At 34.4% G+C, this 26493-nt stretch overlaps 1 protein-coding gene across 1 annotated transcript; it reads right to left on the reverse strand.

The window, feature by feature from the left end:
• Positions 1-2600: 2600 nt before the first annotated feature.
• On the reverse strand, positions 2601-26103 carry LOC140047256 (complement C3-like). The gene is made up of 36 exons (XM_072092163.1): positions 25971-26103; positions 22344-22513; positions 21286-21483; positions 20236-20438; positions 19831-19873; positions 19426-19510; positions 18783-18882; positions 18180-18416; positions 17426-17623; positions 16954-17076; positions 16759-16827; positions 16439-16630; positions 16070-16219; positions 15258-15390; positions 14820-14870; positions 13871-14216; positions 13451-13679; positions 13019-13228; positions 12531-12666; positions 12251-12355; positions 11810-12004; positions 11313-11394; positions 10836-11013; positions 10557-10655; positions 10102-10437; positions 9599-9757; positions 9392-9451; positions 8957-9090; positions 8718-8811; positions 8075-8149; positions 7511-7613; positions 7333-7422; positions 4422-4520; positions 3949-4032; positions 3395-3551; positions 2601-3261 (listed from the first exon to the last, which is right to left on the reverse strand). The coding sequence occupies exons 1-36, from the start codon at positions 26024-26026 to the stop codon at positions 3135-3137; spliced, it is 5106 nt and encodes a 1701-aa protein (XP_071948264.1). The 5' UTR covers positions 26027-26103; the 3' UTR covers positions 2601-3134.
• Between the last annotated feature and the right edge of the window lie 390 nt (positions 26104-26493).

Raw genomic sequence — 26493 nt, forward strand, 5'->3', positions numbered from 1 at the left:
TCAACCACGATTGAACGCACGTCGATGATTCTCAGAACTCATGGTGTAGTTGAAACTTTCTTGTTATACACGACTATAATAATAATAATAATAATAACAGGATTTTTATAGCGCACATACCACTTAAGAGTGCTCAAACAAGGCGCATTCAAAAAATAAAAAAAAATTATACAAATGCCTGACAAATAAAATGCAATTTCTTTGGAGGGTCCCCATCCGTTCTCGTTCTGTCGCGGTCCCGGACGCGATTTTTTTTTTCGTACATAAGTTGGGGACCCCTCATGAAACGTCACAAAATAAACATGAATAATTCATCAGTTAAATTTGTTGTTTCGTGTGCACCCAAGCGTATAGCAACAAGAAGTGATTACACAACTGCGATACGATACTTTCTACAGTAGGCCTAGGATTCTAAGTCAATTCACGTGATTGCCTTCGCGCACTCTTCTTCACACAAAATGTGTCGAGTCGAGGCTAATCGACAGCTAGGCAAGACATTAAACTAAGTAGTAATTCATTGGACATTGCCCAAAGAAAGCTTAGACCCACAAGAATAAAGAATGTGTATAATTTGTGTACTGTATTTTTTTAATTCTGCTATTTTATTATCAAACAATATGCATGTACTCAAAGGAACTTTAAAAATGCGCGTACACATGAGATGGGAAGATTTGACCCACGAGAATAAAAAATGTATTTTTGTGTAATGTTTATTGTTTAATTTTGCTGACTTATTACTCTGATTGTGTCATACCAAAGATAGTGTAACTATCTTTGGTCATACCTAACACACACACGTCACACACACCCACACAGCTACTACTAGAATAGACATGGGTTTAGAGACTAATAATTAGGCCTAATAGTATTAATAGAAACTATAATTTTAACACGTAATTCTTTAGTAATAAATTATATTAAAAGCACCATAAACTAAAGGCTAATTATTTCAACAATCCACACAAAACGCCGCTATTCTTCTATGAAATCGCACGCCGCAACAACAGCGGAGATAGGAGGCCTAGAATCGTACCGCACTTGTGTAATCACTTCTTGTTGCTATACGCTTGGGTGCACACGGAACAAGAAAATTTAACTGATGAATTATTCATGTTTATTTTGTGACGTTTCATGAGGGGGTCCCCAACTTATGTACGAAAAAAAAAATCGCGTCCCGGACCCCTACCTAGGTGACCAAACAAAGGAGCAGGATAGACATTTGCCTTGCCACAGACGTCCGGGTGCTCAGAGACAACAACCAAGACAGAGGCACCCCAAAGATAATGCTGGTCAGGAAAAAATATACTATACAATTCTAGAACTTTAAGAAACCTCATGATTTCCATATGCCTTAATGAATAAATGTGTTTTGCAAAATCTGATAGAGCTCGGCAGAGCATTCCATAGACGAGGAGCTGAAAGCTCTGTCTCCCCCATGAGTGGTGAGACTTAGGTTGATGTAGAAGCAGCGTATCACTAGAACGCAGATTCCGTCTGGGAACATACAGCCTAAGCATGTCAGAAATATATTCAGGAGCCATGCCATTAATAGACTTAAAAACAAAGAGTAACATTTTAAAAACAATGCGGTACCTTACAGGAAGCCAATGCAAAGTTTCCAAGGTATTTGATATGTGTGCATATCTTGGTAGTTTTTTTAACAACTCGTGCCGCTGTATTTTGAATCAGCTGAAGCCTGTGGAGTTGTGTTTGTGGTAGCCCATATAGCAATGAGTTTCCCATATCCAGTCGTGAAGTGACAAAAGCATGAACAAGTTGTTTAGCTGCTGCCTCATTAATAAATATTCGAATCCTTCGGATGTTTCGTAAGTGAAAAGACGACGTAGAACTAGTTTTTGAGATATGAGAAATCATAGTCATACCCGCATCCATTTCAACCCCTAGATTTCTAACCTGCCTAGCCGGGTCTATTTGGGTTTCACCAATGTAAATAAAACTTGTAATAAGTAAGTAATAAGCCTACTCGTTAGCAGTGTCAACCGACATTTTCAATAGAAAGCAAGACATGGGGATTAGATTTTAGATTAAAAACAATTAATGATGCAGGCCTACGATTACGATATATGGTACCAGTTACAACCTGTAGGCGGATTTGAACTGGGCCGGCGGGGGATTTCAGTAGCCTTTTATTTTCACCATATTTCAAAATACGGGATCTTCCATTAATGTTGTATTTATCGTTCAACGAAAGCAAGCTGGTCAAGACTAGTTCATATTTCTACTGAAGGCAGTGATGCAAAACAATGGTTTTTCATAATGCACATGTGTGATTTCCATATTAAAATGAGCTTCATTATGACGACCGTGAGTTATTATCACAAAGTTCTCGGTAAAACGTGTAAGTGTAATTTTAACTTATATTTAAGGTTATATGTACGTTATTTATATTCGTTTTCCATAAACGAGAAAATGGCAACTTTATCGTCCTCAAAAAGTTAAGACGACGGAATTTCAGGCTAAGCTCCGCCCAATTTGTTAAAGATTATTCATGAGCACCGTCCTGTGGCTTCCCGTCCCGTCCCTATTACAAAAACACATAATAACATGCAGATGAAGTCAATTTTTCAGTGTATAGGCAAATTTAATTCCACATTCAATAAAATGGATTTATATATTCAAACAATTCAATAACATGTAGATGTATAAAGTTTAGTTCCAATTATAATTTATTTTAGTTGAGTATAGAAAAATTGTAAATTGTAATTGTATAACTTATAATACTGCATACAATTTGTAACCATATACATTATAATAATTCACTTTATTTTCCGGTAGTACTTGCAAGACAACTTACATAAAATTATTTGATTTGATTTATTTATTATACCATACAAATACAGATGAAACAAAAAACGAAATCATTTTTGTATTACCACCTTAAAAACGTCAAATTTGAGAGATGTTAATGTCTTTTAAAAGAAAGATGCCTATTAAGAGTATAAGATTGAATTTGATTTATACCAAACCTCCTTTATCTATAAATAACATGGAAGATGTCTCTCTTCTCTGATAACTAATGACATACAATGTTGAATGTTTAAGAGTATTACTTTTATTTAATAAAAAAAGACGCAAAAACTTGTGTTTTTTTGCTTGTTTTTCTGGTGAAGTTCTTAAGCAGCACATCCTTCGTTCTTCAGAGTATTTTTAAACTTGTTAAATTCTTTAGCACGTGCTTTGTTGTCTGCTTTCTTGGGCCATTTCTCAAGATAGGAAGTGGTATCAAGCAAATACTTGTATCTGGAAAAAGTAAAATACGTTAAATTTTAACGAATAACTTACATAGGAACTGTACCAAAACTGTTTTTTTTTTCTTTTTTTGCCGATTTCAGCGATCTAACACAATTTATTTCAGAATTTTAATTTAACTTACTTGGTAAAGTTGCCATCTTTGTAGGGAATACCATCTTTACCCATTATCAGATACTTGTGACCAAGTTCAAAAACGTCACAGCCTGCGCACGAACTCTTTATAATGAAATTACGAGGGGATCCTTCGTCATCGCCTACCTCCTCAAATTGATCTCTTCCTGCAATAAATCGATATAATCGATATAATAATGAAATGTAGTAAGTAGAACTGGTATTATATAAATCAAAATTTAGATATAATTAATTAATAATTAATTTTAATTAATATAATTAAGCTGAGTCTTTGATTACAAAGAGGTAGATTACGTAGCCGACTCAAGTTTCTATACAAAAATAGTGTTCGTATCGCAAATTCTGTACACAGTAAACGTACATATACATCACATGTGGTCATACCTGTATTGTACAAGCCTAACCGAAGAATCACTAACTTAAACATTTTTAAAAATATAATAACCCGTAGGAAAGGTTGCCTATAACCTATAAACCTGACAAACTGTGTATGTATAATATCTACTAATCTATCTAATGTTAGGATATTATCTATGTAAATACCTTTCTTCATTCGTGTGCTAACCGTCGCTGTAAGAGTGATAAATCCATTGCTAACTTCAACAGCCTGAGCAACAGCCTCGAACACTGGTGATAAATAAAATAAATGTAATTTAGCAAGAAGAACAAGTGGTGTTTAAATTGGACTTTGTGACAAAGCTTATATATAATTGTTATAATTGCTATATATGACTTTATTCATCTTTTAATTACGTTTCAAAACGATTTTTAAAGTAAAGAGTGTGGAGAAAAGTATAAGGTGCCGAAAATGCTTGTTTTTCAGTGCTTCTATTTGAAAGCGAAATAGCTGTTTAAGAGCCATCGTTGATAGTGTCTGTGCTGAAAAAAGAAGTAGGCCTATCACGGACGTACTGTAAGTGTACATGATGCTGTTAACTGTTCTTAATTTAATTTACCTGACTTGACCTTTAATCCCTCCCCTTAATTATCTCTCAAATCGAAATAACCAGTTTTACCATAATCGATTCCGCTCTGTGGGCCACAAGCTAGCTCGTGATACAGCTCGTTATACGTTTTCAGGTCTTCTCCAGCTCTTCCACAAATTGGACAAGGACCTATAATTATAATGAGATAAGGACATATTGATAATAATCATAACAATTACAATAATATTATATCGCTAAATTTTATAGAAAATAATATAATTAAAAAAATACAACTCGTGTTTGAAATAATTATTATGTCGAGATTATAGCTTTGCAACATATACATTTAGAAAGCATTGTGTGTAAGCGTTAGTCCGATTGATTTACTCTCCTTATTCAGACTTGAGTTGGTTTTTCATATCTGCAACTGATGTTGAAATCAATGCCACGTCATCCGCAAAACGGAGGTTTGTAAGCATTTCTCCATCAATAGTTATACCTCTATTAAGCTGAGCCTTTTTGAATACTTCTTCGATGGTTGCTGTGAATATCTTTGGGGACAGAGTATCACCTTGTCGTACCCCCCTCTGTATATGAACCTCTCTTGATATATCATTATCAATATGGATTCTGGCTATTGCATCAGTGTAGATATCTTCTATGATTCTGACGTAACCTTCATCAACATTTATTTTTCGGAGCGCCTCAAACATATCCAAATGATCAATAGAATCGAATGCCTTTTGGTAATCCACAAAGCCAAGACAGAGTTTGAGTTGGTATTCACTTGCCTTTTCAATTAGCTGGTTTATTGCTTGTAGATGATCTATTGTCGAGTACCCTGCTCTGAAACCTGCTTGTTCTGTAGGTTGGTTGTTGTCTAAAACATCTCTTATTCTGTTATGGATTATTTTAGTGAAGATTTTGTACAGATGAGACAAGAGGCTAATGGGACGGTAGTTTTGAACATCTGCTTTGTCCCCTTTCTTGAACAAAAGAATGATCTTGGCTTCTTTCCATGCTCTTGGTATCTTCTGTATCACTAAGATTTGGTTGAAAAGTTTTATTAGCTGTTGGATTATCTCCTCCCCTCCTTGCTTGATGATGTCGCTTGTAAGTTCATCGTTTCCTGGTGCTTTATCATCCTTCATGCTCTTTAATGCTTCCTCCACTTCTTTTTCCAGTATCGGTGGTATATCTGTATTTCTTGATGAAATGTTTATATGTTCAGACTGTTGGGTTGATGATTTGTAGAGATCTTGGTAGAAATCTGCACAAATATCTAGCAGTTCAGATCTCTTTGAGGTTTCAGTTCCATCTTTTTTCTTTAGTTTACTCATTCTAGATTTTTTGCATTGCTTTTTTTGTATTGTCTTTGGCCCCCTTCCTCTTTCCAGTGATTCTAAGATGAATTTAGCAGTTCTCCGCCTCTTTCTTTGTCTGCGCTTCTTCTTCACTGTTTTCACTACTTCAGCATATTCCACCTTTTCATGTACAGACATTGTTTCTTTTAATCTAAGTTCTTTCCTTCTTTGATCTAACTCCTCTATTTCTTTATCCTCCTCCGATCTTTGGACCTTTATTTTTTCTGCTGGAGCTACAGCTCTGGCTTCTTCTAACATAATGGTTGTCACCATATTACATTGCTCATCAATATCCGACTCTTCCAACTCCAACCCTGCGAAGCGGTTTTTTATTTTTAGTTGAAATTCCTCTCTATTCTCTTTCAACTTCATGATGTTAATTCTTCTCTTCTTTTTATTTTGGATAAACTTCAGCCTGGCTAGTCTTTTGTTGATTTTGAGAGTTGTCCTGACCATTCTATGGTCACTTGCAATATCTACACTGGTTATTACTTCACAATTCTGAATTATTCCCCGCTGGTTGCTTAGTATGTAGTCAATCTGGGTTTTGTGGTTTCTGTTGGGACTCTCCTAAGTCCAGTACCTAGTTTTGTGTTTTTTGAAATACGTATTTGCCACATTTACGTTGTGTTCCATTGCAAATTCTACCATTCTAACTCCTCTCTTGTTCCTTTCTCCTAATCCAAATGTTCCCATTATGTTTTCTTCCCCCTCTTCTCTTTGTCCAATTTTAGCGTTGAAGTCCCCCATTAGTATTGTATATGTACTTGGAAAATCTGTCATGATCTTGTTGATGTCTTCATACAATTCCTCTACCACTGCATCATCATAATCACTTGTGGGAGCATAAACTTGTATGATGCACATTTCAGTTTTTCCTGTTAGTTGTACCATCATGTATGCTACCCTATTAGAGACACTTTTTACTTCTTTGACATAGTCCTTAAATTTCGTATGAATCAGGAATCCAATTCCTTTTGCATTTTTGTCCTGTTCTGTTTTGCCCCTGTTGTAAAGCCATACACCTCCCTCAAGTTCAGTTAATCCTTCACCATGTATCTTGGTTTCTGCTAGCCCAATAACATCCCATTTGAATCCATCTAGTTCCTCTAATAGGCTTTCGATATTTTCCTTGTTTCTCAAAGTTCTGACATTATAAGTGCATATATTGATTTCAGTTTTCCCGTTGTGACCAGATTTATTACATTCATCCATTTTACAGCTTCCCGAAGGCTTTGACTGCAAAACATCATACGAAGAAGAAGCTCCTTCAATGCTTTTACTGGTCGAATTGCAACTAATGTTGCGCCCGTTATGGCCATGGGCTCTACGGCCTCCTATATAAACTTTCTCCATTTTGTTATGTGGGTTTTTTGCCATATACTGACGCGCTGGCAGAGCGTGTTGTCAGTAGGAGTAGCGACTACTAATCAAGATAGGGTGGAATAGTAGTAGTCCTTCCACCGGTGCTCGACGCTGGCTGTACCGTCTACGGCATTACGGTAGCAATTTGAAGATCTTAGTCAAAATTGGCCAGACTACATCATGTCAAATTAGCGCCCCCTGGGGTTTGTCAATGACCCTTGTATACCATTTCAGTTTATTGATAATAATATTAAAGAAAATAGAATAGTTACCTGCGGCGCAGACACAAACATCGCCCTCACAAGCTTGTCTCAATTCAGTTTGATCGTCATGTGGGTTGTAAAATGCAGTACATCTTTTCTCTGGAAAAATAATAATATTTATTTCCTATAGCATATATTTAATTTTTATGAGATATGAAATGAACATTAGTTATCGAAATCATCTTACCTGGAAAGTAGTAATCGAAAACTGTGACACTAGCTGCCTGGACATTCGCCATTTGAAACGTCTGCTCAACATTAAATGGTAATGTTGTTAGTTCTGACGTCAACTGAAATTTTAAAAAGGACAACAATCAATACTTAATTACCAAGTTCTAAAGTTCATGCATGAATTTGTTTAAATGTACCTAAATAAAAAATGTGTAAATTACAGAAATCACGTCGAAAAATATAAATTTCTTTTTACGTTAAAGTACAGCATTTTTTCAGAGTATAGAGGCAGTTCAAGATAACATTCACCATATCTGGTGACTCCTCAGTAAACAAACAAAAATTAAAGTTTATCAAAAAACGATATGTAACAAATTATACATTATGATGTCCTGAAATTGAAATGAAAATAACTTAATCTGAAGCTCTGTCTACACTCTATCAAACTTTATATACCAACAGCTGTGATGTGCCCATTATATGGACATGATTATGTCATATCGATTCCTCATTTTGGCACTTTTTTGACCAACTAGTGTAGATTAAAAAAGACACAAACACACACACAAAAAAAACTTACAGTTTCTAGATACAACGTAACCTTCCTGTCAGAAGTTTCATAGCGTTCGACGGGATACTCGACAGATGCAACAAGCTAAATAACAAATGAAAAATCATTATAGTTGTAGTACTCCAAGTAACCACTATGACTAGTAGGCCTACTCAATTGTTAACAAACTATATAATAGTTGATTGCAAATAGCTTAATTTCGTGAGTAACGTCTTGATGGGAAGGGTTTGGGAGCAATAGCGCCACCGTATAATAACAACTTTACTGGTGGTGGCGATATTGCTCCCAATTCCTTCCCATCATGCATCGCTCACGCTATTCGCCATATTTAGTCAAAATCGTTCTAATTGTTTTTGTTTTTAAAGTTTATTTTAGTTTAGCAGCTTAGGTGTGCTGGATTTATTTACTATTTCTATGAAATTGTGACTCGAAAATGTTAGGGTGGAATGGGCTAATATTTATTTTATTTATTACTACAAAGTGCCCATACTAAGCTTTAACAGGCACAGGTATGACAAGAAATTGGTCATGTAAGTCGTGTCGTGTAAAATAATTCAATTCAGTATAATATATTCACACTTTGACAACAAGAATACTACAAAATGAGTGTCAATATGTATTAAAACAGATGAAACATGATGACAATTCTTACATTATCTAATGTGCTTTGCACTGGAGTAAAGCCAGTAAACAAACCAACTTCAACAATCGCCATATCTGTTTCTCCATTTACTTCTAATTGATACCTAAAATAACAAATATTAGTGAAGTAAAACAATAAGATTAATATAAAACAGAATGAAGGAATAGTAAGTTTTGAGTAAAACAAATAATTCTTAAATATTTTGTATAGCTACCATAATTTTAAATTGTTAAAAATAACACACTTACTTAACGGTAATATCCATTCTATATATTTTTTTCTCAGCTTCTGCTTCAGCGTCTAATTCTATCATTTGGGCAAAAATAAAAAAGGCACATTCTTCTCCTGGTGTATCAGCTGGAGTGTTGTAAATAACCTCAACCTAAAAAAAACAAACGAAAACAAATCAGATCTCCATAATTTGTATAGCAAACCGATAAGATGTTTTATGTATGTTGATGCAGGAAATCAAATATAATAGTTACTTTTGTTACTAAGGTCCACACGATCAAAGTTGACTTATCAGGATGCCTTTTTATTGTAGTAGTGTATGTCTTATTTACTTATAATAATTTATTACAGACACTCGTTACAAAGTATACTTGTTGCAAGTTTCAGAAGTTTTAAACCACTTTTCCTGCCCTAGGCCTACTTTTCAAAACCCTGTTGAAAAGATACATTACCTCAGCCTGTGCAACGCCTTCTCCTGAACATTCTATAACAAGTAATCCATCTGTGGGACACTAAAAACAACATGATTTACAACATGATTACTATACCGGAATATTACCAAAAAAACTTTTAGTCCCTTTTCAAAGACTTACTGTAATTCGTTCTTTTTATGAATGTAAATTAATTCGAATCGATTATGTTGAGTGTGTTTAACTCACTTCTCTTCTCTGCGATAATGTAGCTGTGGTGTCGGTGATTTCTACAATCTCCTCGTAATTGTTGGTTGATGTAGAAGACAATTCACATCTCATATTAACAGACGTAGTTGAGGTTTCGCTTGAATATGTTGCTAGAGCTTCAAAGGCAATTGCAGTGTCCTATATTTTAAACAAATCGTTCATATTAATGGCACGAAAAAAATAACATATCATTTATTTATTATATATTATATTTAAGATGCATTATCCAATATTAAGTATAGTAATAATAATAATTAATTAATAATATAAATAATAATTGTTGTCGAAATATTTGATCTTATGAAAAAGGTAAGCCTATGTATTTCTCGCAGCATCATATTCATGTTGTACTCTTTCTATTGTACTTTCATTAAATAAGATTGACGTTTATATAGTAGGTTGTATTACGTTGAAAAAAAAGAACACCAAATGTCTGTTTCCATTTTCATTAAATAAGAAATGCTAAGCAAAATAATACTAACAGAGGTTGAACTGAACCCGCGTTTGAAGTCTCTGTGTTCCGTCAGCCAATTCACCATACCGTTTGCATACGTAATCTCATTTCTGTAGACAGCAGTCAATAGCGCATAACTTGTTGCTTCGACCGTCAGTGCCTTTGAGTTCATGGTAAAGTGACGTAGGCCCTTAACTATATCAAAGGAGGCGTCTTCTTTCACTTTGGCCCATACTTCATCTTTAATTATACTGTTTACCACATTCAATGCGTATGCTACAACTGTACGATGGTAAACTGTTTCTAAAGTATTGAAATTAGCCTCGAGGTACGCAATAGCTTTTCCGAGTTTGTCGGCATAATTCTGTAAATAACAAAAACATACTTTTAAACATTCTTGGCTCAATCTTAGTGGTTCTAGTATGATGTCAAATTGAACTATCGTTCCGTAGCAACATTACATTAATTTAGGTTCATACTTACCAAGTTACAGGCCACAGGCTGTTCTAAGTTTCCAGGATTGTATTTTGCCAAAGTTGTAACAACAAATGCATTCATCATCATGTCGCCACTGATTCCACCCTAGAAATGTCGTGTAAAAAGTGTTAAAGTTATTTTTACAGCGAGAAAAGAGGTAGCGTACACAAATCTTTCTACGAATGTGCACTTTATATTAGTACTAGACTATTATTGTAGACGGTTGTGTAAAGTAAAATTTTAAAAAGAGATTAAAAGTCACTTGTACATTCTTGGTACACTTACGGCCATATCTTTGTGAACAACAGAGTTTCCTTCGTAGAATCTACCCTGACCTGCAACCCCTTCGATATCCACATATCGCGTTTCAAAAAATTTAAAAGCGTTACACAATACAGTATCGTCAACGAATCTTCCTAGTACAAGCACGTTGTAGAACGCTTTAACCGTGTAAGCCGTCAGCCTATTACAAACATGAGAATGTATTCATATCATTTTAGATTTGGTCAAATGAAAATATATGATCCTACTGTTTGCGTTAAATATAACGAATATTTTTTAGCAATTATTAAAACAAAAGCATAATTGCAGAAATGTACCATTCTAACAGTTATTTGTTGACGTCCCTTAAAAAAGCGAGATATCAACTGTCTATATCTTAATAGGCAACTAAAACATTTCTTTTTAAACAAAGTGACGCAACGTATTTATTTACAAGTCATTTCTTTTCTATATCGTGAAATAATACTGAATTATACGCACCAAGTACTGCCAGGTCGGCGATCTCCCCATGCTGAAAACGACCCGTCATCCGTTCTCTGATAGTTGATCATTCTCTGGTAACCTATTGTAAGACAGATAAACTTTAGAAAATAGACAATAGTTATGCAATGGTGTGCAGGGTAATTATAACGAATGGACTAATACATCATAATAAATAAAAAAGGGATCAAGAATCGTGATAGGATCTGTCTTGTTTTGGGCAAGTCGTCCTGAATTGGGATGCTGGTCCAGATTAAAAAAAATCGAATAGAATCTTTCATGAATACATATAGACTCTGTGGTTAAAATGTGGAAAAGATCCGTCTTTTAGTTTTGACATCCCGTTAAAACAAACACACCCACGCATATCTCGGACAAAAATATAACCTCATTAGGTAATTATTTAATTAATAATGATAATAATAATATACATTTGCATTATGATTGATAATATATTATACAAAATTTTAAATATTTAATTAAACAAATATACATACTTTTGTCAACTTTGCTAAAGCCGCTTTCTTCAACCTCTGCAGTGATTTGAGCGGTTTTGTCGAGGTATAACATCGTGTAGACATTAGCAGACATAAACATCATGGTCTGTTCACCACATCCCATTGGCTTACCCAGTAATGAACCAGGGTCTAACCCTTCAATTATTGAACTAACAGAAGGAGTCATAACATCACCTGTTATATAAAATAGATAATTGTATTTATTCCAAAAATGACTAAGACAGACACTTTTACGCCGGGAATTAAAGGTTATGACGATATACTAACGCATATAGTACTGAAACGACACTTGTGAGATTCTTTACGTTTTGATTATATTATATACTTCAATCGGCCTCAGAAAAGTAAAAGCACTCACATTCTCACTCACTCTCACTCCTGAGTGCATGGTGTTTCGAAAAAAAATATTATAAAACTTACCAAAGAACGTGATGAAACATTGTTCTGTTCCTGGAATTGCATTGAAGTCAACAATTGCTATATCAACAGTGTCCCTCTGTAAACTATTTTCATGGTCAGTGAATGCTGTAACAAATATATTCATTACTTATTATTATTATTAGTGTCAAGTTAATTTACTCATGTGTCAACCTTATGAACCATTGCAACTAGTAGTACTGATCAACAATTTTATCAAAATGTTTCAACGACAAAACATGGATTTGAAAACAATGCATTCCGATACTGTACGTCTACTAACTTTCTGGCTTAAATGGAAATTCGTTATCCAACGGTTGATCAGGCTCTTGAACTTCTCCTTCTTCAGCTTCACTTGCACGTGACCCAGTAGGATCGATCAACAATACTTTAGAATGGTACCTTTCAACTCCTTCAGGCTAATATTAAATATACAATTATATAAAAAAAAAAGGTGTATCCATTTTCAAAGAAAATATTTTGTTAGAGAAATGCACATTACACATTTTAACACTGTAAAATAGATTTTAAAAAAGAAAACGATATGGCCTCCAATCAGATGATGACGCTAGTTACTATTCGTTATGCGTGATTAAATAATAAATGATGACGTAATGCACAATATTGTACAACACGTTGTTCACTTTCGATGTGTTTTCGACGTTCATTGTTACTATCGTGAATTGTAACAGGCCACATTTTAATGAATTAACTTGATTGAACGGTATAAAAACTATTACTACACAAATACATTGAATTAAGCAAACTTACCACAACCAATATTTGTTTTCTAATTCCGTCATTTCCAGAAGTAGTGAATGCTTTGACCTCAATTTGAGGATTACCGACGTTAAAGGGGATAATATTAAAGTATGTTGTCCGTGCATCGTTCTTTGGTACAGTCAACTGGTGCTTAGGTCCCTTAATTCCAGGGAGACTTTCTGAACAAACGCCGTCTACACCATACAAATACATGTTTCCCTTCAAAGAATAAATGAATATAAAAATTAACGTAATTATTTTTTAATGAAAAAGACAGATAATCATATGGTTTAGTAGAATTTTAATGTATGACATACTGCAATACAACTCGTCGGTTATGGCAATCACCAACTTAATAATTGATATAGACCTAGCTCTATAATAGATCATAGAGTGAAGATTGGCTATTATAAGGTAAATTAAACGTTGTTAAATACTAACGGTGACTTCTCTACTTCCATAATTAAAAAGCGTAGCTTGGATTTGTGTCTGTTCGCCTCTGACCATTGAGTACGGCATCTTCAGCTGTATAAATACATCTTTTGAAACCTCTATCTCTTTTTCTTCTGCTACACACATTCCCATTGCAGCGGAAACTGATGAAGCCTGTACAATCCAGTTAGTGATACTGTCCGGCACGGAGAAGTCAATGACTATCTGTCTGCTATCACTAGATATAAAATAAATCATAATTATGGTTATGTTTTGACAACGTCTTCCACAGTAGATATTGTTTTTCCCTGATAACATGCTACTCCTCTGAGCCGGTCGAAGTCACGCGGTGGATTGCAAATTCCGATGAATTTGATACACCATGTGTATCGATGCGTTGAGGTCTAGTTGAATATTTTCAGTACTTACGGAATCTCATACTCTTCAAAAATCCAAGTTTCTGGGAAATTACTTCTGACGTTGACAGTTGATTCGTCCTCATCTATGTCAATATCTAAATTTGTATTTCTACCGGCAACCACATTGCGTTCTTCTTCCTTTTGTTCACAACAGAAAAAGAAAGCTGCAACCACTTCACCCAACAAGGCAGGATCTGGTGGACTGCCATAATCCTCTGGAAGGTCGATGTTTTTTCTTCTTGCGAATTTCTTGATTCGATCTACACATGTTTTTCCTGGGATGTGGAGGAAGCCACTTTCACAAGCGGAGCACACATCAACGTCATATTCGAACTCTTTGTAACATTTCTGATTTTCTAATAAAATATTAATATGAAAATGATAGATTGAATGATAACATGCAGTACTCTGTAAGGTAGGTAGACTAAATTTAGTAGTAACTAAGCGGAACCAATATTTTGAAATTAAGTGCTGATATCCCTTTTTTCCACTGGTGGCAATTTTCAAAATGTCTGAAGGAGGGTGTAGGGGGTCGAAGGAAGAGAGCTATTGTAACGTTCATTGGCGTAACGCATAGAACACGAGTCTCCTGTTTTGGGACGCAGAGGCCCAATACTAGAGGGTTTTGACGTTTTCAACCTTTTTCGACACATTTGAATGCCTGTTTTCTTCCTCTAGACCCTGCTCAGGGGCCTCATAAGCGCAGGGGCCTCTGGGTTTAGCCAATGTAGTAATGTTGCATATGCATTGTATGCATTCATTATGTTACTTTACTAGCACTGGTTTGTCTATCTATTTATGTGGGCTAACTAAAACTTTTTTTTGTAACTAAAAGAAAGCTGGACAAAGTCAGCTAAAACCAAAGCCGACTTGGCGGCTCACATACTTTGTCATTGATAATGAAAAATATTATATTAATGATAATGTTGAGGAAATGTACAAAATAGTTTCTATCTCACCTGAAACAGCACGCCTTCTTCTATTGTCTGATTCTGTTGGACATCCATACCCTAATATAAAATAAATTCTATGTTATATTTAATTTATTTAGACTTTTAAAATACAGTTTGTTTGGCCAGCATACCGACCCTTTCTTTTTACCCTACTACCAATATATTTTCCATTTAGAAACACAATAATTCAAAAGTTTTAATTGTTTTTTTTCAACTTTTAAGGAAGTTATTCCACTGTAGTACAGTAATTTAAATGTGTTTAGTCTTTAACCGGTTTATACAATTATGTTTATTTTTGGTTAATTATGCATTGTAGGCCTATTATATATAAAATTATACGTTTTTGAGAAAAAAAATGTAGTTTGTGCAATAACTGCAGTAAACTAATTTTAAAACGATCCCGTAATATGCCTACAGAAATAATTTTAATTGTATTTCACATACCTTGGCGAACACTGGTTTTACCAAAATTTGCGCTTGTTAGTGCTACCAGTCCAGCATTCTCAAATATTTCTTTACTATTTCCACCGCCGCCTGGTCCACATCCAAGATCAAGAGTCTCCATTCTTTGGAACATCTGAAATTGACAAAATTTCAACAGTTGTAATTGAAGTTATTTTCAATTAAATCAAGAGAGAAGATAAAAAATAGAAAAAGAAAATTCTCGAAACCGTTTGAGATAATTTATATAATACTTAATAAGGTGTCTCTTTCGATAACAATGATTGATTAACAAATAACTTTCGATAGATGAATCATCAATAATATAAAAAAAACACAGTAGGGAACTAGGAAACTTTTGTTTGCAAACTCGAGCAAGTTTTCAGAAGTTTTCCAGGGTGTAGACCAGTTGAAAAATGTAGGTAAATTGCAACCATTATTTTGCAAAAGTTAGGCAATGCACCTAATTAGTTTTCTGATGTTTGTGAACTTGGTGAATTAAATAACAGTCTGTAGTGATGTGATCATGCAGGTGGATACAATAACAATACTGGTTGCTAGTGTAGATTAAAGAACTTAAGCTCTGTCTACACTATCAAACTTTATGTGACAAACGAATGTGATGTGCCCATTATTATATAAACATGATGAAGTTATATCACTACTAATAGTGTAGACAAAGCTTTTGATGACAAATTCCACGTTTAGTAATGTATATTGAAGGATAAATATGTAAAAGACTTCTACTATTATTATACATGAAGGCAAACACAAAATTAAGTAAAGAACAATAGGATGAACAAATGATCCCAAACCTTCTTTTTCGTCAGACGATGGAAATCTTTGAGAAAGTAGACGGCTTCATCAACAGCAAGCAATCCTACTCGACTCTGAGGTTCAGCAATGATTGTAAACTGAACAACATCACCGGGTGAACGAGTAGCATCGTCTGGTCTCACAATTAGCTGCAATATAAATAAAGTATAAATATAAAGTTGTAATTATGAAGATTCCTAATCAACAATAATTTCTCCGTACCAATAAATTATTTATATACAAACAATTTCAATAGAATCAGCGAATATTTAGTGTTTAATCGATTACCTATAGAAACGCAGTCATTCAATTTTATTTACCGTTTTGCTACATATTTAGTTTATTTTTGATCATTTTCGCTAAATTACCTGAGATTGGCATTCATCAACGATATCCAATAAAATGGAGTCTGCGACAATTTCGTTGCCAACAAATGAAAATATAACAAGTCTTGCACTTGGAGCCATGTCTTTTGTTATACCAATTCGGATTGTCTTCTGAGCTCCAAGATTAGAATTTAAGTCTGTGTAAGTTTGCACGATTTTTCCGCGTACTATAACCTGCAAATAAATTAAATAAGATTAGGCATATATATATATATATATATATATATATGTACATAAAAGTATACACTACAAACAATACAAATAGATAGAAACAATATTAAACCGTATTTAAAATAACTTACGAAATAGCTAATACCAAATACATCAACAGTTCCAGACTTCACTACTTCTGCTTCGTAATTTTCTACAACCTAATGAAAAGGAAACAAATTGACGAAATTACGAAATAATTACTTGCAGGCAGGTGGAGCACAGGAAGGCAGTTTGAATTCATTCATTTTTACTCTAGTAGCTTAATTATTATCTCTATTGTTTACCTGTATTTCACCAGCAGGTACACGAATTTGCAAATACGCACCACTTGGACTGTCGATGGGATAGACTGTAAATGTGTAGAAACCGTTGGCGTCAGTCGGATAATTATTATCCAAAGTTTTGATCTGAAAAGCAATCACGAATTAATCTTTAATTTTGTATTTTCTCAACATGTAAATAAGGTGACCTTTCCTGTTCGCTCGCATCGGAGCTAATATCTAGGGGTCCTCTTCATCCAATTAAAATTGCAATACAAATTTGTGCCTCAACCCCGGTTCACAACGTTAAAAACATTTGTGTATTAAACATCGTAAAGTATTTACGTTTTTTTTTTAAATTGTAAAACTCAAGAGAAGAGAGTCATATAAAGTGAATAGAGAGTGATCTAGTAACTCCACAATGGTTCTGTACATTCCTAACCACCCTTTCTGAACGCCTGTGACTAATAGTGTCAAGCTCTCTCTGAATACTCACTGTAACTTCAATTCTTTCAGTGTTCTGGTTAACGTCCAGTCTGAAGTCGACTTGACCAAGGCCATTACTACTTCTTTCCAACTCAAAATCTGCAGTGCCAGTAAGCGGAGTGGCTACTCCTTCTGGGTTATAGCCAAGCCCTTCTATCAATGTCGGTACATTGACACCAGGGGTGCCATCAGAATGGAATATGTCAATCTGAATAAGAAAGAACAAATGCAATGGATAAGAAGCCAGTGGTCCGATGCTACCTTCTGAGGGATTACGGCTGAACGCCTCTAAATCGGAATCTCGTCTCTCGTGTGCGACGATAATTTCGGTGCCATGCAAGCGGGAGGAACAGAATAGAACAGGGAAGGACCGAATCCCACCAAAAAAACCTTTATACAAACAGTGCGCGGCTTATGTAAACTACCCTTATGTATCTAAATACTTATATTCTTAGGTTTATATTTTAATCCTGGGCCAATTACCCCAGTGGCGGGGCCAGTATTTCTATATGTTGATGAACTATTGATAAAAAAAATCATTTAGATCATGATATAGGAGTTCTTTATGGAAGCGAAAATTAGAAATACGCCTATTAGTAGGTAGACAAACGCATCTTTCCACCAACTTCTGAATTCAATAGTACAAATATATGCCTATTATTACCTAGGTGCATATAGTTTATATATGGCTCGTTGAATAACTCCAATATATAAATAGCCCTACGTTGTATTACATCACTTGGGAAACAAACAAGCTGCTTTACCTTGACGTCAAAAGTTGTGCCTTTCTTGTAATTGCTAATGGTTCTATCTCGTTTGAACGTGTACACTTGTCTCACAAATTTAGCAGCACTGATAGTCGTGTTCTCTCTATCACCAGTCGCTTGTTCTGTAACTATAGCTTCTATTTTCAACCTGGCGCCTACAAATTTAGCGAACCAGTCTGCACCGTCAGAGTCTGCTGGCGTTACAGTAAATGTGGCTCTTCCTTGTTCATTAAGCTGATGACGGAAACAGTATTATACATGACACGATGATTCAATATGATAAAGATAACATTAAAGTTCACCTTAATATTTAATATCTTCCGCAAAAATGAGGCATTGTGAATGTTCACAAATATTGGGAACATTATTGACAAACATAACATAAAGAACAAAAAGGTTCCACATTATTCACAATGAAAGCAAATTACACCGATATTAACAGTCATGAGTTTGATTTAATTTGAGTTATTTTTGTATGCCTAAATGATAGACATTCAACAACTGGGGTGTTAACTTTAACAGAATCACAGCTCAATCAGATACGTCATTAGGAAGGCGCACTCTAGTTGTTTAGTTTCTCTATGGCATATGCCTATTTACCTCTTTAGCTTCAGCTGCAAATCGAGTGATTTCCTGACCGCTTTTAACAACACTCATCACTACTTGAGCTTTGCCTCTAACTTCTTTATTGTATACATATCTGTAAGTTAAAGCCATTTGCAAAAACATAAATTTCTTTACTCTAACAAGCTACGATAATTTTAAAAAATATTTCAACTGAACTAACTAAGATTCTATCATTTGCATTGTAATTATCGAAGGCTCGTGGCGCGGCGGCTCAAGCACATTTCACTAGCGACGCAACGTAACGCAATCGACGCAACGTAAAGCTTGGTTCCCACTAGAACGTAACGCAAGGACGTAAACACAACGCAATGGTTTTAACCAATGACAAGCGAAGTTATAGACAGTTAGCAATCACAAGCGAATAAGCCATCGCTTGTGATTGGTCAATTCACTTGCGTTGCGTTACGCCCTTGTGTTGCGTCGCTAGTGGGAACCACGCTTAAGAAAATGCCCTTCCAATAACTGTTGCGTGGTCCATTCCCACTTGTGATTACGCAATACAGCACGTTGCATCAATGTGTCGTTGCGTTGCGTTCTTGTGGGAACCACGCTTTATAATTGGAGTTTTACTGTAACACGGTATGATATTATTCACTAACTCTGGCCTACAACTTACCTAGCAGTAACTGTAGCAAAGATTGCATTGTCAGAAGGAATAATTTGACTTTGACCTTCGATGATGACTTCAAATGTTGGTAAAACTGTGAAATGAAAAATTAGTTTAAGAAATTATAAGAAAGGTTGCTGCCGCGTTACAAATAATTCAACATTGGATCTCTCTCGCAACCCAGAACGTAAGAACAACGCAATTAACCAATCAGGACGCGATGGGTCATCTAAACCTTTACTTTTGATTGGTTAATTCATTTACATTGTGTCCAAGCGAGATCCACGTTTTAACGTACCAACGATAATGAGAGTAGTAGGTACGTTAGTCACTCTCTTTTATCATGTTCATGTCAGTTCAGTTATATTTTAACTTGTAAATTCTGGGCAATAAACAAATTATTTCTTGGCTTACCGTATTCTTTAAGTTCAAACTGAACAGTACTCTTCCATTCATACTAACAAATACAAAATATAAACGTGTTTTTACTTTTAGGAAAAATGACTTTTAGTACAAAAAGAATAGGAAAACAGATGAAATCAAGTATGGTTGTGGGTTTCTATCAAACTTTATGTGACAAAAAAGTAATGTAATGTGGCCATATATGGACATGATGATGTCATATCACTACCATATTTGGGCATATCACTACCATATTTGGGCACATCACACTTTTTTATAGTGTAGACAGAGCTTTAATTTACTTCCTTTTGGAAACACATGGTGTATCATAAACTTAAAAACAAACGAATTCAAGATAAAACTTTATTTTTTAAAACAGAACAGTATTTGGTTGGCCACTGGAAGTATAAGACTTACGTTTCGGCCATAATGTACATTGATAGTCCAGATTCCAAAAGTAGGATAGCTGGAGAATGAGAAAATCTCAGTGATGTATCCCGTGTTAGTGCTGAGGTCATCTCGTCGCTCGATTATCGAACCTCTTGGCGTTGTAATCTCCAGACGTACGTTTCTGTCAGTTGGTTTCATTTCCTCGTTCAAAGAAATTACTCGAATTTTAACTAATAAATAGAGAAATGATATATTAAATTTTGATTTACATAATACTGCTGTACCTCTGCGTTTGATGTATTATATTAATATATAATCCCATATAGTATTTTCTATGGCCTGAGGGAGGTGGGATATAAATAAAACAGATGTTTGCTTCCATGTTCATCCTTTGTTGGAGCTGCTTATGTTTTTAAATTTGTATGTATAATCGAATAATGAATACAAAATTATATTGTTTAATATTTTTAGTCAATAAATCATTTGCTTAAATGAAGAATTGTGACAATTCTCTTTAAAATAATATAAAAATACAAAATACTAGGCATTCCTTTTATCTTAAATTGACTTCTGCTTTTAGTAAAGCTTTGTCTACACTATCAAACTAGTTTGGCAAAAAAAAGTGTGATGTGCCCAAATATGGTAGGGATATGGTTTCATCGTGTCCATGGGCATATCATATTTTTGGTCACATACAGTTTGATAGTGTAGACAGCTTAAAGATACCTAATCAATTTAAGCGTATTTCGTTTATTTTTTGTTATAATTTGATGGACAAATTAATTTGATGGACAAATTAATTTGATTAGCAGCAAAATATAGTACTTAGGTGTATTAAAATTATGAATGTAAACAATGAGATCAGACGAAACATAACAAATCTATAGAACAAATTTAGGGGACTCTTAATATCAGTTCATTTTTAATGAAGAATCTACACGTGTTTATATTGTGGAAAATAAAATTCTGTGGCCATACCTGTATAGGGATTAGTTTAAGCTGTTGAATCATACACATATTCAACTTCCAGAATTGACTTAGAACTAGTAAGAAATTAAATTGTGTAGGCCTACATACCTTCTTGATCAGGGGTATAGATAGGTTTGTCGGTCTGGATAAACACAACTTGATTTTTAGTTGTCACTAACACAATAGCACTTTTGTCAAATGACAGACGGTTGTCGTCAGAAAACGCACGTAAAGTTAACGTTGGGATCTCCTCATCCGATGGTAGATCAGCTACGTTCACAATGAATGTCATCACCTTTGGTTCACCTGGTTAAACCAATGAATTTATATTACTTTCAAAATTGATGTTTTTGTTCGAGGCATTAGGCTGATAAATTATGCTACAAAAAACCAACAGATAGAAATCGCCGTCTCCCGCTGCTCAGATGTACTCCGTAGCCAAAATCCACAAGACATAGTGTTCATGGTGTTTGGAGATAAATTCGGCGGAATTTAAGCGAGAATAAAGGTTTACTTTTAACAATAGGTATAATTTTATTTTCAAATATTAATATGTACTACCGATATTACTGAATTGTTGCAATCAACGGCCACATTTTTTAGATTATTGTGGGATTAATTTATGCGACCGAATATCAACACCTTCGCCGTCAAAAGCATACTAACACAGACGAGCGAGAACGGTAATAAAAGTACAGAATCTATGTTGTTCCTTATGACCATTTACAGTTTCCGCTTTGAGAATAGAGACAGATTCTACAGGTTTTGCGCTCGTCTGTGTAAATTCCTCTTACGCTTGGATATAAATGCGGCTGAATGAGAATACAAATTTACTTTATAAATGTGTTATAAAACAACATAATTACGAATGTTCTGCATTTGATTTGTTAAATAGAGAGAATATTTTCATCTGTTGAATGTTCGAATTATTCAATAGAACATTTATATGAATATTTAACGTATTCAACTCATAAGCATTACTTCTTGACTACTATATTCAAATCAAATTAGGACTAACTGTCCTACACGAAATCAAATACAGTAGGAGATGTAGCATCAATCAAAAATAATGGAAAAATGTTATGTCTATTATAAACATTGTAAAGTGTGTATATTATAATAATACAAGGCACACACACGATACGAATAGAAGATCAAGTATTTACCAGCTGTTACGGCACTGGTTTGACTGGCAATTTCTATGCCGTCACTGGTAGTAAGAGTAACTGTTACTGGAACAGCTATCGGTCCATTTCCATCTGATCCAAAGATCGATACGAGTACATCTTCTTCAACATTTGTACGGAAAACATCTGGAGCAGTGATTAAATAATCACTTGAAAAGAAGAAAATATGTTTGATTACATCCAAAGAACTTATAACACAAGAATCTCCTGTTCGTCTGAAGCTGGTAACAATTTCGAAAGGCATTGTGGGATAGAATAGAGCTATGGGTGGCGCCATTGTGAGCCATGGAGTAGGGCGCCCGCATCAAATTAGAAAGTCAAAATCATAGAGGGGATCTGCTAATGCTCTAGGGGGGATAGAGTAATTGACTGAGGAGTAGGGCGCCCGCATCAAATTAGAAAGTCAAAATCATAGAGGGGATCTGCTAATGCTCTAGGGGGGATAGAGTAATTGACTGAGGAGTAGGGCGCCCGCATCAAATTAGAAAGTCAAAATCATAGAGGGGATCTGCTAATGCTCTAGGGGGGATAGAGTAATTGACTGAGGAGTAGGGCACCCGCATCAAATTAGAAAGTCAAAATCATAGAGGGGATCTGCTAATACTCTAGAGGGGTAGAGTAATTGACTTCCTAGTTTGGAGGGGGCGCTGCTCCATGCTGTGAAATGGCGTCGCCCAGTTTGACCTTTTAACCCTGTACTTCCGATACTGTGTTTTGAATGCAAATTGAAGAACAGGAGATTCTTGTGTTATAAGTTCTTTGTTACATCGCACAAGGTTTTACGGAGAAACTAAACCACACTGTAGGGGTGTAACCCGCATTTTATTCAGCACACCACAACTACAAGTGTAGACCAGTTCAACTGCAGCAGATAAATTAAAGAAATATTGTTTTTTTTATAAAAGGTAGTATATGCAGCAGATAAATTAAAGAAATAAAAGTTAGTTTATGCTAACATTCCAACGATATAACAGTTTGTATAATAGAACATCTTTTAATTATTTTGTTGCAAAACAAAACCTTCAAAGATTTATTGTTCACAAATCAGATTTTAAATAGGCAATTTCCGGGTTTAAAAAAGTTATTCCACTTCCGCTTATAAAAAGACAAATTCATCCAAAAACCAATTGGTTAGTAGCCAATTTGATTATTGTTTGCTTTGAATTATGGAACATGAAAATGGTATATTCAGAAAATTAAACACAAATAGCCTTTCAGGCGGGCAATATATCTTTAAATATGTATTATCGCCAGATATCCAACGAACAAAACAGTTAAAAAGTTTTCCACAGAAAAAAGCAATTAAAGACGCACACATCAACGGGCTTTTGCTTGACTATTTTTTCAGGTAAATAATTTTTCCCGATCCAATTTTTGGTCAAAGTAAATTACTTTATATAACACAGGATTATCTAATCAGGGAAAACACAAATAATACTTATGTGGTTTAATAATTGTTTCTAGAGGGAAATAGGTAAATTCCAAATGTGGTTCTTTATTCAAAAATATGTATCTATTTATATTTTAAAACAAATTCTAATTTGTATGTCATTTTTTTTATTAATGTAGAAATGTATTTCAATTGTATTATGGTAGGATAAATACGATTGAATAATACAGTATTTAAGGCCTTAATAAATATTATTTGTGTATTTAACTAGGGTAAGATTGTAATAACTCTCTTAGAATAAAACATAAAAATTATGATTGAAAACGAAGATATGTGAGACTGAAATCCGCCAATTAAGATTTGAACTAGACATCTTCTTATTGATATGCCGAATAGACAATTGGGGTCTTTCATCGATGGTTAAAGTATAGAATTGCCCGTTAACTTACTCCAAAGTATAAGAAAATCCTATTTTACCAAATGTAATCAAATCTGTTATGACGTTCTGTTGTATTGCCTGTATTCAAATTTAATTACACCCACGAAAAACATCAATCAAACATGTAAAATAACTAAAGCAGCATGTAAAATAATTGGCGTAGAAATTGATTATTAGGCCTATATTAAGTATGTAATAATCTTTGTGATAAAACGGATCTTAAAGATGTATTGTCCCTTTGACTAATTCCAAAAAAATAAAAAATAAAAGATTTCGAAAAAAGGTGGGTCATTTTGAAGTATCATAATAGTTATTAACTATCACCAAAAAATTTTCGAAAAAAAAAATAATTTACTGAAATACAGACGTTTTTTGTTTAAAAAATAACTTTGACTTCCAGTCAACGTTTTCAATCAAAACATATCCCATAATGAAACGCGCTTGTTTGGCTACTCTGTATGCATAATCATAAAACTTCCTCATGATCTGTGTGAAAATACCTTCTTAACCGTGACGAGTTGTAAACAATCCTAATTTAGCATATACATAATGCATACTCATGGTTTGAAATCTTTGTTTACTTTCGCTCGTGACGATTTTCCAGATGAAATGTAATCAAACTAATTTACCTGTTAATTACGTAAACTTGTTGTTTTTGGCTCAAATTTTCGACTTAAAGTGAATAACTTTAATATTACTTTGATATGGCCACTTTAAATTTAGAATATTTTGACCTTCATTTTTTTGTGTTTTAAGGGACAATACATCTTTAATAAATTAGAATGGATAATTAAAGATGTGACTCATCCACTAAATAGTATTGTAAGTTTAAATAGATCTAGTAGAATTCGGCAATGCAAAGTTAAAACCAACCGTTTTAGAGACTCTTTTTTTCCATATACTTGTCATCTACGGTATATAATATACATTTGCAAGATAATTGGTTAACGTGTTCCGTTTTTATATTGTGTTTTAAATTGTATTGTATCTATGTTTCTAAGCTCAGGAAAACAAATTTCATGTATATAATATTATGTGACAATAATTGAATCTTGAAACTTGAATTCAACCTAATTTACTCCGATTCTCTAATAAATAATAATTTAGGTATTTGTATAGCGCCAGAATCAACTAAACCGAAGTAAAAATCAAAGGCGCTTATATTGGATGTTAAAAAGAGGCGTTTTAAGTTCTTTTTAAAAAATTTCAAAGAGAAGCAGCAGCGAACATAAAAGACCTTTGTCCAAAAAAATTGGTGTTAATTCTAGAAACAAGTAGTAGGTTTTGATCAGTCGAACGAAGACAAGGAAGAGGGGTGTAGGAGGGAAGAAGATCAAGGAGATAAGTAGGTTGTTTAAGGAGTAGCGCTTTAAATGTTAGTTAAAGGATCTTATATTTTATACAAGAGTCAATAGGTAGCCAATGGAGGTTATATATAATAGGAAATATTTGTGAGGATCTTCTAGTAAGAGTTAGAATGCGTGCAGCAGTGTTCTGGAGACGTTGAAGTCGATTCATTAAAGATTTCGGTAGGGCCAAAAAAAAGAGAGTTGCAATAATCAAAGCGAGAAGTGACAAAGGCATTTATTAATGTAGAGGCAGGTGGCTGGTAATGAGTAAACACTTTTGCAAGAAACTGAAATGAACTCTTTTACTTTTGATTTCTAACTGTTTATAAATTATATTGTTGTAATTAGCCATAAGATAACATGTCTATAGGCCTATTGTATTAATTACTGTATCCTACAATTACAAAGAAAGATGTAAAATAACTTACCCACACAAAGCATACGGCAAAGAAAGCACCGTCAATAAAATAATAAATCTCAACATAGTTGAGAATTATTAATGTCTACTTAGAAAAATAAATTCTGTATAGACAAGTTACTGGTCGACCGTCCACTTCTGTTGACCACCAACTTGAAATGAAAAAATGTCTTAATCTAACTAGGACTATATCAGGGATTTTCATAGAGGATGTAGATTGAGGTGTGTTTGTAATTGGCAGCAATATTATTTAGTTCACCGGATATACAGATCATTCTTTTGCCAAAAAAGGCGAGGAGAAAGTGATCATGAGAAGACTGTCGGGTGATTGCATTTGGATAGCAGCAGAACATAACGACTTGTCCAATCACAAGTGACTGTTCTAAGGATCCATCGCGCCGTGATTGGTCAATTCTTTGCGACGGCCACTATAATTGATATGTCAAAAGTTAACAATGGCCTAACCTCATAAAAGGAGTGGACAAGGCATCCGGATTGATTATCTTCTTAATTTTCATAAATTTGGGAGTGGT

This window comes from Antedon mediterranea, chromosome 4 (assembly GCF_964355755.1).
Source record: "Antedon mediterranea chromosome 4, ecAntMedi1.1, whole genome shotgun sequence".
In the NCBI taxonomy this organism is placed as follows: Eukaryota; Metazoa; Echinodermata; class Crinoidea; order Comatulida; family Antedonidae; genus Antedon; species Antedon mediterranea.